Source organism: Syngnathoides biaculeatus, chromosome 18, assembly GCF_019802595.1.
Source record: "Syngnathoides biaculeatus isolate LvHL_M chromosome 18, ASM1980259v1, whole genome shotgun sequence".
Taxonomy (NCBI): Eukaryota; Metazoa; Chordata; class Actinopteri; order Syngnathiformes; family Syngnathidae; genus Syngnathoides; species Syngnathoides biaculeatus.
The window spans coordinates 20,100,948-20,114,726 of record NC_084657.1 but is presented as its reverse complement, the minus strand read 5'-3'; the positions used below and the strand labels follow the sequence as shown (position 1 = coordinate 20,114,726).

General features: G+C 39.4%; 1 protein-coding gene and 1 long non-coding RNA gene across 7 annotated transcripts in view; one reads left to right on the top strand and one right to left on the bottom strand.

Annotated features, from left to right (window-relative positions):
* The window catches only part of LOC133491814 (uncharacterized), a 38,240-nt gene extending 28,184 nt beyond the window's left edge, over window positions 1-10,056 (top strand). Inside the window, exons 3-5 of the long non-coding RNA XR_009792486.1 lie at window positions 7,953-8,024; window positions 8,099-8,310; window positions 9,461-10,056. This is a non-coding gene — a long non-coding RNA (uncharacterized LOC133491814). The remainder of the gene's footprint in view (window positions 1-7,952; window positions 8,025-8,098; window positions 8,311-9,460) is intronic.
* amot (angiomotin) overlaps window positions 1-13,779 on the bottom strand; it is an 84,703-nt gene that overhangs the window by 47,407 nt on the left and 23,517 nt on the right. For 4 of the 6 annotated variants that reach the window (XM_061803438.1, XM_061803439.1, XM_061803436.1 and 1 more), the window contains exons 3-5: window positions 11,520-11,760; window positions 11,184-11,417; window positions 6,833-6,977 (exon numbers count right to left, since the gene is read on the bottom strand). In XM_061803438.1, coding sequence (XP_061659422.1) covers window positions 6,833-6,977; window positions 11,184-11,417; window positions 11,520-11,760 — 620 coding nt within the window. Of the gene's footprint in view, window positions 1-6,832; window positions 6,978-11,183; window positions 11,761-13,779 lie in introns of all 6 variants that reach the window. The other 2 variants (XM_061803433.1, XM_061803437.1) reach the window with 1 other exon arrangement.

Here is a 13,779-nt window from a genome sequence, read left to right as displayed (position 1 = left end):
AGACACCGTGTCACTAGTAAAACACAGTACTTTGGTGTTCTTCTCACTGCAAAACCGTTTCACCTCCTTGACGGCTTAATACCAAATATTAACGTTTGAGGTCCCAATTTTGCTTGGATGATTTAATTTCATACCTTTCAGTCGTGGTGGGGGATGAGCATTCTTGGCCAGGGTGGGTCCAATCTATTTGTAAGTCTGATGTTAATGTTTTGTATTGACACGTTCTTTTTTTCCTTACTCTTCACTGTAACGGGCGTCCATGGTCGCTCGCTCGGGGCTGCAACGCAGGCCACCCTGATTCCTCTGTAATCTGCTGCTGTTGTTGTGTCCTCCTTTTTATATGTCCCACAGCTTTGGGCTTTGCCCCCAGTAAATTCCAGGGATAACTCCTGTAGCAGGGGTGCTGAATGTGTCGATCACGAACAACTGGGCAGTTTTGGTTGATCGCATGACGGCGTGCCAAGAACGAACAATCAAACAAAAAGACGTCAGCCTATCATCTATCTTGTCGCTTGATTCAGGTGTGGCAGATACGTCGATCGCACGCACATAAAAGCGCGTTCTAGCAAGCCGCCCTCCTATTTACGGTCTCTCTTTTACTTTCTCCAGGGCAGTCACGGTAATTGACCCCTCTGTACATGGCACTTAACCACGCCTCCTGAAGTGACGTCACGCCACGTGCGCCTACGTCAGACAAACAATTAGCAAAAAGGGCGGCGCAGCAAGAAAAGAATAGAGCGAAACTGTCCGATTTACCGGCTGATTTCTCTCTCGCATTCTTAGCTAACAGTGAAATATCGGTGAAAAGCAGACAGCAGGGCTTCAAGTATTGAACTCTACCAACTAGCCTTTCAGGATACCTGTCGTCACTATTCCAAAGTCCATGACTACAGCTCTTAACCATATCTATTGTTAAAAAACCCAAATACGCGATAAAACGCCAACAGAAGCTATACTGGACCATCCAGCGTTGTCTGAGAAAACTGCGGGTCCAAAAAAGGGGCGTGGTTTATGCAGATCTCTGGCCTCTGATTGGTCAGTGACGCGGATGACGCAATTTCTACGGAGGGGTCAATTTCTCTTTCAACTCTAGGTCACATAGCCGCTAACCACATTATACATAACACCCTCAATTTCAAATCTCAAATTTATCCTCATCTAATGAAGAAATAGCAGTATCGGTTGATCTGTAAGACAGAGGAATACTTTTCCCAAAACACAATTAAATGAGAGAGGATTTAACATCACATTATCAAGATAGAGTCCATATTACATGACCTATTGGATACATTTTTTATGCAAACCACTGGATTTCCCCTTTAATGGAAAACGGAGGCATCTTGTTGCTGGTCTTGTTGCTTGTAGCAGGTTGTGCTAATTAGCAGCCCACGATCACATAATGGTGAGGGGATATCAAAAAAATCTCGAAATATGGAAACAACTAAAAATATAAAAAAGGGACAATCGCACAGGTTTAAAAACAAGCAGGAGTCTCTGCTTCTAATATATTTGGAAGAAAAACTTGACAAAAATGTTGGCAGCGGCAAAGCCAGCAGAATGAGCAAAAAACCGTCTGGACTGTATGAGAGCTGGAGCAAATAGTTTAGACAAGTTTATAGGGCCATTTACATTTTCACACAGTGCCAGGGTAACTGAATAGTAATTTTTCCTTTAATACATTAAATCAGCATTTATAAAAAGCATTTAAAAGGTGAAGTGTCATGAAATGGATGATTTTTAGTATGTTATTAATGAAAAAAATGTCAGCCAATATGGGCCCATGCGTTTTTTCACCACAAAACATGATTTTGACGTATACAGCTTTTTGTCACTCCCGCCATGAAAATCCTCTTGAGGGATTTGTTTTTGAGAAGCAGCAGGAAGTGACATAAAGGACAGTGGCGCCCCCAAGTGGACTCGTTTGTTTCCATTAGTTTTACCTCCGGGAAGGTAGCTTGTTGTTCCTTCGTGTTCATTGCATTGTTGGACATTGCTTGAACACTCGGGAGAATGGAATTACCCTTTATAAGTTTGAAAGAGACCCGGTTCGTTGTGAAAAATGGATTGCACGGGTGCAGAGGATGAGATCTTCGTGGGTTACAAATCACAGGTAGGTGTGTATGCAGCTACGAAAAAAAATAATAGTTTGGGGCTGACCGCGTAATCGGTCTCTCATAACGTAACAAAAGATCCGCGTATAAAATGTGTCGATGTGCGTGTCGGACGGCGTCAAGCTGCTGCGCGGACGCAGGCGAATCTGAAGAACCCAGCCAACAATGTCTCACTCAGCCTCGTGCGCGCAGTAATGTGCCCCGGCTCGATGGTGTTCATCGCGTACTGCGGTGGCTGTGAACAACCCTCTAAAAGCAGCATGCTGCGGCTCCATTATATGCCACCACGGCGCCGAAAATCAGCCACACCGGCTGAGGCGCCGCGTTCGGCGGTCACAGCTTCTGCGAAGATTGCGCGTCGGGCTTTGCGATGGGGGCAGCTCTGAAGAACCCAGCCGAGAATGCGTCACTCAGCCGCGTGCGCGCATAAAGCGCCCCGGCTCGACTGTGTTGCTCAGTACTGTGGTGTCTGTGAGCAACCCTCTAAAGCAGCACGGCTCGGTTCCATCATAAGCCACACCGGCCAGCTGTGATGAGCCACGATGGCTCATCTCCACCGCGGAAGTACATCGGACGGGGATGCGGTTTGGCCGTGATCACATATCATCTGAATATGGCTCGAAACAATCGTGTAATATTGACCCGAGGCCTCAAAACAATAATGTAATATTGCCCCGGTAACTTCACTCGGTTGTGTGGTGTTGTCGTTTTCGAAAAGAGCTTCCGTGTCAGAAAGGACGTGTTCGTCTCTCATAGTTAGGGTGCAGCGCGTGTTTCATTGGAGAATGTCCGGGTGACGTCACTTACAGAGGATGCAGCCAATATGGCAACCACTTGGATATCGGAGAATGACACTTCTGCAACTTTGCGCATGGATAACGCGCTCTCCGCTCACATTTATTTTTTCGTATGGACATTGAAGTGAATAATGTTATATGTATTTTTTATTACAATATCTATTTTAGAATGTTTATAGGGATGACACTTGGGCTTTAAGTTCACTTGAATTGTATTTGCCTGATATGATGGTTGATAAAGTGGGGAAACTTCAAAATTATAAGAATTGAGAAGGGGCTAAATACTTATTCATCTTAACTGTATGTAAAATTTTACATCGGTGGAAACTAGAGAACACCTGCCTAAAAATCTGGGATTTAGCAAATACAGTAGAAATAATTTGGGAAATCCCAAAAGTTTAGTGTGATTTCATGTCAGACAGTGAGAAAAGTATGTATCTGTTCATAGCGTGAACATAAATGTAGTTTCACCTGTATATTGTTCATGTATGCCTGAGCAGTATAGCAGCACCTCTCATAGCAAAGCAAACTTATTTATACTGTATAGCCCATTTCATACACTAGATAACTAAATGTGCCTTACATGATTATAAACATTTAAATACAAAGAAATAAAGGAAGCAATCATTATTATTTTTTTTTTCAACAGTTCAGCAGCACACACCGAACGTTCTAACAACAAGCTGCTGGTCGAGCACACTCAATCTCCCCACTGGTCTACCTTACGCTGGCCCTCTTCCGCTCTTAAAAGGGATACACTCATGTTACAGATAAAATATGTACGATTCTCAAGTTTAAGGAATCCATCAAGTTGATCATGCCACCCTAGGGGGCAAAAAAATATTTCAAACCTGAGGGGGAGCTGAAGATGGATGAATTAAAGAAGCAACAGGGACCTCTTTTTTCTGGTCAGTAGCTATCCTGAAGCATTCTGAATGAGCTGCAGCTGTTTAATGCTCTTTTTGAGGAGTCCGGTCAAAAGACCATAACAGTAGTCAAGTCTACTTGAGATTAATACATGGATGAGCTTTTCCTAGACTGTTTGACACATATAAGCCTTTACTTTAGATATGTTTCTAATCACAATCACACCTCGGAGCAATATAGAGTGTCCAATTAATGCATGTTTTGAACATACAAACTCCACACAGGGAGGGCCGGGATTGAACCCTGGTCCTCAGAACTGTGAGACTGATGCTTTACAGCTGCGCCACCGTGCCGACTTCAGTTTTAGTGATTGATTAAATCTGAATATTTAAATTCAGGGCAGAATTATTAGAACAACGTTTCAAACTTGGTCTTTGGTTTTTAATGATGGCTACTCCAGGTATTTATTAACAGCAATTTTTTTTTCTTTATTGCCAAAAACAATTGTCTCAGTTTTGTTTTGATTTAGTTGAAGAAAATGTTGGCTCATCCAGTTATTTATCTGATTTAGACAGTGGCACCGTACCTCAATTGAACTGTAGTCATCTGGAGACACTGTTAAATATGTGTGTCATCTGCAGAGCTATGATAGTCAAAATTAACGTTTTGAAGAATTTGACCCAAGGCCAAGGGTAGCATAGACAGGTTGAAAAGGAAGGGTCCAAGAACTGACCCTTGAGGGACCCCATCGCTATTTGTTGAGATTGAGCACTTCCAATAGTTACAAAGTAGCTCTTTTCCTCCAGGTAGGACTTAAATCATTTAAGGACCATTCCACTTAGTCCTACCCATGTTTCCAACCTTTTCAGCAGTATACAGTATTTTGTTCTACTGTATCAAAAACTCCACTGCGATCCAACAATCAGATCATGGAATTTGAGATTTTCCTGGTGAAATTGTCCAAAAGTTCATCAGCTGTCTCAGCATTCACAATCTGTGGCACAGCCACAGTTTTCATAAACTGAGTGGCAGTCCTCTCATTTACGTACCTTTTTTAAGAGACAAAGAGGATGTCTGAACATTTGGAAGAATCTGTAATACCAACAATACACAAAAATGGTCGGAAATAGCCATATCCTTAATGTCAATCGATAGAATTTCAACATCCTTAGAGATGACCAAGTCTAAGATGTGACCTTGAGTGTGAGTTGGACTCTTAAAATGTTGAGGGAGATCAAATGCATCTAGTATGGATGTTTTTTTCATTATTATATTATATTTATTTTATTATTGTTGACATGAATAATAAAGTCTCCGTTTATGACAAAATAGTTGTACTCAGTACAAATAACTGACAGCGGTTCTGAAAAATCCTCCAGATTTGTTTTATTGAATCTTGGAGGTCTGTATACATGATTAAAACAATAACCTTTAGTAAAAGGCAGTTTTAGTAATTGATTTGATATGACTGTCTAAAATCAGGTCAGAATTGTTTAAAGACACTGAGTCCCAGTATTTAGTAACAGCAATCCTCTTTTCTTTATTGCCAAAAACATTTAATTGAGTTTTGTTGTGGTTAAATTGAAGAAAATTTGGAACATTTTTTCCAGTTCTGTATCTAATTTAGACAGTGGGACAACACCTTGAATGAACTGGAATCGTTAGGGGACACTGCTAAATATAACTGTCATCTGCATAGCCATGATAGTCAAAATTAAAGGTCTGAAGAATTTGACCAAAGGGTATCAAATACAGTAGATGCTGAACACGAGCAGTTCAAGATTTTACCCTTGAGGGATCCCATTGTTAATTGCCATTTGTTGAGATTGAACACTTCCAATGGTTAGAAAGTAACTCATTTCCTACAGGTAGGACCGGCACCATTTCAGGGCCGTTCCATTTAGTCCTACCCACGTTTCCAACCTGTTCAGCAGTATATTATGTATTACCGTATCAAAAGCCACGCTGAGATTCAACAAGACCAAAATTAACACCTTTCCTGAGTCAGTATACAACCTTATATAATTTACCACTTTGATAAGAGCAGATTGAAATTGAAATGATTGAAATGTGTCAAAAAGTCCATTTAAATTCAAGAAATTGCTGAGTTGATTAAAAATAACTCCAGAATCTTGGCTATGAAAGGGAGCTTTGAGATGGGGCTGCATCCTGCTAACATGGAAGCTTCATGTGTTGTTTTTTTAGAAGAGTCTTAACAGCAGCTACATTAAGGGCTTTAGGAAACTCACCAAACTCAAATGAGCAATTGATTATTTGCTGAAAATCAGCTAAGACAGACTTCACAGTGTTGAAAAACTCAGATGGTATTGAGTCGAGACAGCTCGTTGATTGTTTCAACTGCTGAACAGTTTTCTCTGGGTGGCTTCAAATGTGAGGTCATTCTATCTTTTTGCTGATCTGTGCTGACATTTGACCTGATGGATTGTATTTTTTCACGAAAATAACTAACTAACTCATTGCATTTAACATCTGTTACGAGTTCTGGCTCTATCTTATTTAGGGTGTGAGAGGTTGGCGGTGAGCTTGTCAATGATAGTAAACTGTGAGTTTTGTTGAAGTTCTTACTGATGATTTCAGAAAAGCGTTGCTGTCTATCCCTGACAAAATATTTATATGTTAAATTCGCTTCTACTTACGAAAAATTCACATTGCAAAACGAGTTCCGGAATGTAAGTAATGGTACCATTGTATCTCAGCATTCACAGTTTGTGCTACAGCTAAAGTCTCCATAAACCTAGTGGCAGTACTCTCATTTATGTCCCTTCTCTTAATAGACAGAGGTTTCTGAACTTTTGGAAGAATCTGTGATTCAAAGAGTGCACAAAAATGGCATGTGGAATATATATTTGACTGCGCATTGTTAAATTAAACATCTGTTTGTGCTCAAATATCAGTTGTTCAAAGGCAAATTTAAAAAAACAATTGAAAATAAAGCAAAATGATGGCTCGTCTCATGATAAAACTGTAAGTCGGGTCATAACCCAAGCCACAACTTTATATTGTTGTGAAAGCTATTCGACATTGCTTCTTTCTTACCTCTTAGATCCCTGTTGAAGTCATGCAAACGCCGGACCTCCAATTCTAGTTTGTTCCTCATTGTTTTCTCCAGAGCTTCCCTCTTGGAAGAAGAATTAGCAAGTGTTTCATAGGCCTCTGATACCATCTGAATCTCTGTTTCCAGCTGCCAGAAGAAATAGGTGGATCAATCAATGGAATCAATGGAAACAACCTTATGATATATTGTGGTGTGATTGAGCAAGGCAGGTTGCTCAAATAAAGCTAACCCTTAATGTAAATTTACTTGGGCACCAGTTAAGGCGGTCAGCTAAGAAAGAAAGAACGTCCTCCAATCAGGACAGATGAGAATGATAGAAATCTCAAGTGATGACAACCCTGGTGACATAAATATATACTTGAAAAGAATCATTCATCCATCCATATTTTTTAGCCGCTTATTATCATCAGGGTCGCAGGACTGCTGAAGCCTATCCCAGCTGTCAACGGGCAGGAGGCAGGGTACACCCTGAACTGGTTGTCAGCTAAACACAGGGTACATAGAGACAAACAGCTGCACTAGCAATCACACCTAGGGTCTTCATCTTGCATCAGAAGATTTAGTTTTTGAATTTAGGGAACCTGACACGAATTGATGAATTTTTCAGTCTTCCTTCAAAAAGAATCAGAATCAGCTTTAATGGCCAAGTATGTAACGACAGAAGAAAATTGCCTCCAGCAATCGGTGCCACCCTGGTACGACATTCAGAACAAACAAAAATAAAGAACAATTGACATTCACTTCTTGGAACTTTTCCTTATAAGAGTCGCAGTTGTGTAAGATGCAGAGACTTCTTCATTAAGAGCAGTTAAGAGTACATCAACGCCCCACATTATGTTAAGGTTATGCGTAGTGTCCTAACGCGTTTGCTGTTTACCGTTATAGACCAGTGCAATGACAACTGTGCAACAGGAGCAGTTTAAAATGATGAATCGTGGGATAGTCTAAAGTAAATATTGCTCATACTGATTACCAGGATGTAAGGGTGTGTCCCAACAACGGCGCAAGGCAGAATAATAGTAGGTTCAGTGATCAAGAATTTAATGACATAATTGCAAGAGGGAAAAAAATGTTTGAGTGCCTGCTTGTTTTGATTTGCAGTGATCAGTAGCACCTAACCGACGGAAGGAGCTGGAAAAGCTGGTGGCCAGGATGTGGAGGGTCTCTGTTCAAGTGGCGTGCAGGTCTTCAAGGGTGGGTAGTGTGGTGCCAACAATCTGTTCAGCGGTTTTGATTGTTCGTTGCAGCTTGAAGGTCTCGACGGTTGGCACAAGACAGTTAGACATCGTGAGGAACAGATGTGGTGAAGGATGCCTCCTGAAGTCCACAATCATTTGTACAGTCTTTGGTGGTCCAGCACAAGGGGCTGAAAGGACTTCATGACAACAAATGTCGTGGCAACAGGGCTGTAGTCATAAAGACCTGAGACAGATGCTTTTTGGGGACAGGTATGAAGCAGGTTGGTACTTACTGACACCGGTGCCTCTGAATATATGACAGTTTCTCCACTGCTGTGAAACGTGCTTTACAAGCAATTGAAGCCCTGTGTGTTTGCCCCGTATCCGTTGAATTGCACTCTCAGACCGCTAAATTTTAAATTGGTCTCTTTCTTCTTTATTTTGATAAATTCTCTGGTAACAAATAACCCATTTGAAGAAGAGTAATACTTCCTGTGTAAGACTAGACATTTTATCTCGAATATACAGTTTTGCTCATCAATGACTTTATTTAAGCAGCAATTTTCTAATATATGTATATATATATATATATATATATATATATATATATAAATATATATAATATAATATAATAATATAATATATATATAATATATATACACATATATAAATACACATATACATATATACATATATATATATATACACACACATATGCATATCTACATATATATATACACATGTATATATATATATATATATATATACACACACACACACACACACACATATATATACACACACACTATATATACATATACACATATATACATATATACATATATATATATACATATATAATATATATATATATACATATATACACACACATATATATATACATATATATATACACACATATACATATATACATACACACATATACATATATACATACACACACATACATATATATATACCACACACATATATAAATACACACACATACGTATATACATATATAAATACACATATATATATATATATATATACACATATATATACATATACACATATATATATATATACACGCATACACACATATATATACGCATACACATATATATACACACACATATATATACATATACACACATATACATATATGTATACACACATACATATATACATACACACATATACAGATAAACATACACACATATACATATATAAATATATATATATATATATATATATACACACACATATACATATATATATATACACACATACATATAGATAGATATATATATATATATACATATATATATATACACATATACATATATACACACACACATATATATACATATACACACACACACACACACATATATATACATATATATATTTATATATATTTTTTTGCAGGCCAATACCTGGAACAAGCGAGGGGTATAGGATCTGAGAGGCCGTGGGGTACAGAACCTACAGTCGCTTGTTTTTGCTTGATTTGCTTTGCTTGCTTGTTTTTGTTTTCTTCTCCCAGGACCAGTAAATCATGGCCTTTATATCCATGCATCCATCCATTTTTTTTCCTCAGATCCTCAACTTTGTTGTGCCCTAGCAGCTGTTTGTTCAGGTTATTCAGGTGGTCTGTAACATCCACCATAAATGCAAGGTCCTGCATCCATCCTACGGAATGAAATACTAACACTTCTCTTCCATGAACTGTCTAAATTCTCGTAAATCAAAGCAACGCTGCAGCACAGCACCTCGGCTTAACCACCTCAGCTCAATGTGTTATGGCAGGCCATATATGTGGTCTCTCTCTCTCTCTCTTTCTCTCTCTCGAAGGCTGTCAAACTGACAGTGATTCACGTTTTTACCCCTTTTCATGACCACCTCCATGAAGTTATCCTCTTGTAACACCAAGCCTCCTGGTGCAAAATACAGTGAAAAGTCCCCAAAAAAATCACATCCTCTATTTGTAGATTGCACTTACCCATGTAACTTACTTACTTATAAAATACCCGCTTTTTTCACAATCATAGAGGGCACACTATCTTAATGGCGCTGGACCAGCAATTATCAGTTCCAAGCTCTCCTGTGATGGCCAACGTGTCATCAGCGCCACGGATGAAAATGGTCAGTTGTGCAATGTCTGTAATGTCCTTGGTTTCAGCAATTGCAACTGAAAACGCAATAAATGACGATGTGATGTAACTGTCACTTCAAATCCACTAAAAGATTCGAAATCGCATCTGCAACCGTGTTTCTCGTCAGGTTTTCATGGCGCACAATCACTGCCTTCATTATGCATGTTTTTACAAATTCTCTGTCATTGAAGGGTTTTGAAGCCCCTGCAATTTCATTACCAATGAGGTAGCTCGCCTTCACAGCAGCATCACTGATGTCTCTGCTGTGAGTAAACAGACTCCGGTTTCTTCAGAATAGCCAACACACAACACTGCAACATGTTGTGAACACACCAAACATACTGCTTTCTCATTCACTTGCGTGAATAAATAGGTAATCATTTTTCTTAGAGAACGCTGCACTCTGCGTCCACTTTCTCTTTTTTGATAGACATATTGTGGCAATGAGGGTGCCAAAGTGCACGTAAAATCTACCACACCATAGAAGCCATTATAAATAGCGTGGGCGGTACACAAATCAGACTGCGCATTAGATCTACTTACTCTGCCTCGGTATAAATAGTTTACTTGCCAAACACAATTGTTATAGCGCCATCCAGTGGACGCAATCAAAACGGCAGTTGCTTTTTTTGAAACATTGCAGCTCATTTTTGTGTCCATGTTCATTCCATCGTTTTATACTTTACAAAATCACCTCACGGGCCAGATTAAACTGGTTTGCAGGCCGTACGTTTGTCACCCATGAGTTCAAAAGAAGTTAGCCTTCTACATATGCAATGGTATTCATACGTTTCCAGCACAGGTGACAAACTCAAGGCTGGGGGAAGAATTCCCAAAGTTGGCAGGTTGGCTCCATTTTCAAAACATTCACCATTTGTATTTTTCACATTCACCCACCTTAAAAAAGTTTAAAGAAACCAGTTTTCAATCACTTACACTCACCACAGTGAATTTTTAGAGGGGAAAGAAAAATATGGTAAAAGATCTCATGTTACCTTGTGCAGCTTGGTGACTTTATCACGGCAGGCATCTATCTCTTGCTTCAAAACACTGTTCTCTTCATTCAGCATGTTCACCATCTGTTGAGTGTGTGCCATTATTTCAAAGGTGTGCCCCTGTAGGTGGGAGTAAGAATGTAGATGGGGGAAATGTCTGGCTTGAACAAAGGGTTGAGGCTGTGGCTGGGTCAAGCCTTGAGAATGCTGTTGTTGATATGGATGAGTCTGTTCCTGTTTGTTGTGAAACAGAGGCAGGGAGCCGTTGGCGTTATTAAGGAAACCATGGCATCTTTGTGGAGTTTTGAGAAGCACAGAGGTGAAAGTCTCACATACCTGGTTAGAAACAAGACCCTGTAGATTGCGAATGCCCGTGCTGGGAAAGCTCTCACCACGGTCATGTGGGTGTTGGTGGGGGGCAGATAGGTGTGAGGAGTAGGGGGTATGAATGGCACTTGGTAAGCTACAAATAGTAGAAGATTGGGCCCGGGACAAAGAACCAGTGGAGGTGATGGAAGAGGTGGGGCTGTGGTGGTGAAGGGACTTTTGGAAATTAACCGAACCTTCTTTATTGGGCCTGAGGACAGAAAAGAACCCATGCTTTCATTAGCCGTCTCACCCATTAGACAACATAGGCAGATCTCATTTTTTACATGTATTTTAGAATTCTCAGCTGCCTCATTGGTTGCCCATTAGACAATCAAGTAGATAGATAGACAGGTACGTAGACATAAACCCACATTCCAATGAAGTTGGGAGATTGTGTCAAATGTAAAAAAAAAAAAACAGAACACACTGATTGGCAATTCCTTTTCAACCTATAGCATATTCAATTCAATACACTACAAAGTTAAGTTATTTAATGTTCAAATTGAAGAACTTTTTTCTGGAGATGGGGGGGGAATATACACTCATTTTTAATTTGTTTCTAAAAACCTGAAACAGGAGCAGTAGAAGTTTAATAATGTTCAAAAGAAAACCTGTGGGGAACAGTGCACAGGTTAATTGGAAATAGACCTGTGTCATTTATGCGTATAATGCCGCATTCGCTCTGGACACAAATTGGATGTTTCTGCAGTTAAAGTTTCTGCAATGTGTTGGCCGATTAGTGCGGGTTGGTGTGCTCCCATATTATTGGTTTGATTAAAACTCTACAAGGGCTCAAACTCCATAAGCTTTCTTACCTGCCATGTGAGCAAAGCTACACGTCTCCACCACAGCAGAGGAATAAACCCAAAGGGTCCAAAATCAAACCAGCCCTGCTAAAAAATTTCTATAGAAACATATAGAATTCTATAGAATTTGTATAGAACAACTTGTTCGATAGAACTTAGGCTGTGACTTTCTATAAAACAAAATGTTTCTGTTGAAATTATACAGAAAAGTTTGAAGAACGGAAAGTGGCACATTGCTTGATCTCAAACTTCTAGAGAGTTTGTATCGAACAACTTGCACAACAAAACTTTGGCTGTGACTTTCTATAGAATATCGATAGAACAAAATGTTTCCATCGAAATTCTGTAGAAGGTTTTGAAGAACAGAAAGTGGCACAGTGCTTGATCTCAAATTTCTATAGAATTTGTAAAGAAAATAATTTCTGTCGAACAATTTTCAAGCAACATCAGAGTTAACACACATGCTGAAGTCTCATAATAAAATACATTAAGTATTTGTTACAATATATAAATACTGTCATGACTATGGAGATTTCAAAATAGGGCAAGTCCATCATATTATAAACCCTACACCTTGAAAAATCGGAAACCAGGTGTCAGTCTGTCGAGGAGGGCACTACGTTCAAAAACCTTCAATCACTATCAACCAAATGGCCAAACAGACCAAGGAGAAGTCATCTGACAAAATCCTGATTTGAATTATTATTCTACATTTTGAAAGATGCGGGTTGTGAAAACCACTCAACTGGATTTTCATCCATTACATCTTGAGTACCAAAATAACCAAGAAAAATAAACAGCTGACATGTTTTTTTCAAGTTCGAGTATTAAAGTTTGCAGAGGTACCCACACTTGACATTTCCAACTGTTCTCTGGGTGTGGCATGTTTCGCTTGCCAGCAGGTGGGGATGCGTTGTATGCTCATGTAGTTGACTGAAGGAGAAGAAGAAAATGCGTCATATCCTTTAATTAAAAAAATTGCGGTTGTTGCTGTTCACGAGTTGAGAAGCCTCCAGCTTTCTTGCTGTGAAGGCAATAAATTAACGTTTTCCACACACCTCCTAAGGCGTCTGTCGTGACTGGTGTAGGGAACGTGCTTGAAAGCATGTGTTCGCCTTCTGGACAGATTTCTAGTTTATCGTCACGACCTTCAATGTGCAGCTAGCTGTCCAGCTAGCTACCACAACCTTGTGGCGATAACATAACTAGGCGACAAACCGTATAGTACTTATAATTCAAAAGTTTTCTCCGTTTAAAACCTCAGTTAAAACCGGTTGGTAAATATATTTTTTTCAAATTACTTAATTTGTTTTATTTGTACTTATAGATGTAAAAGTAAGGAGTAGATGTGGTCGAAGTAGATGCATAAGTGAAATATGTAAGTGATATGACTGCTCGCACTGTTTTTTTTGACGCTCGCA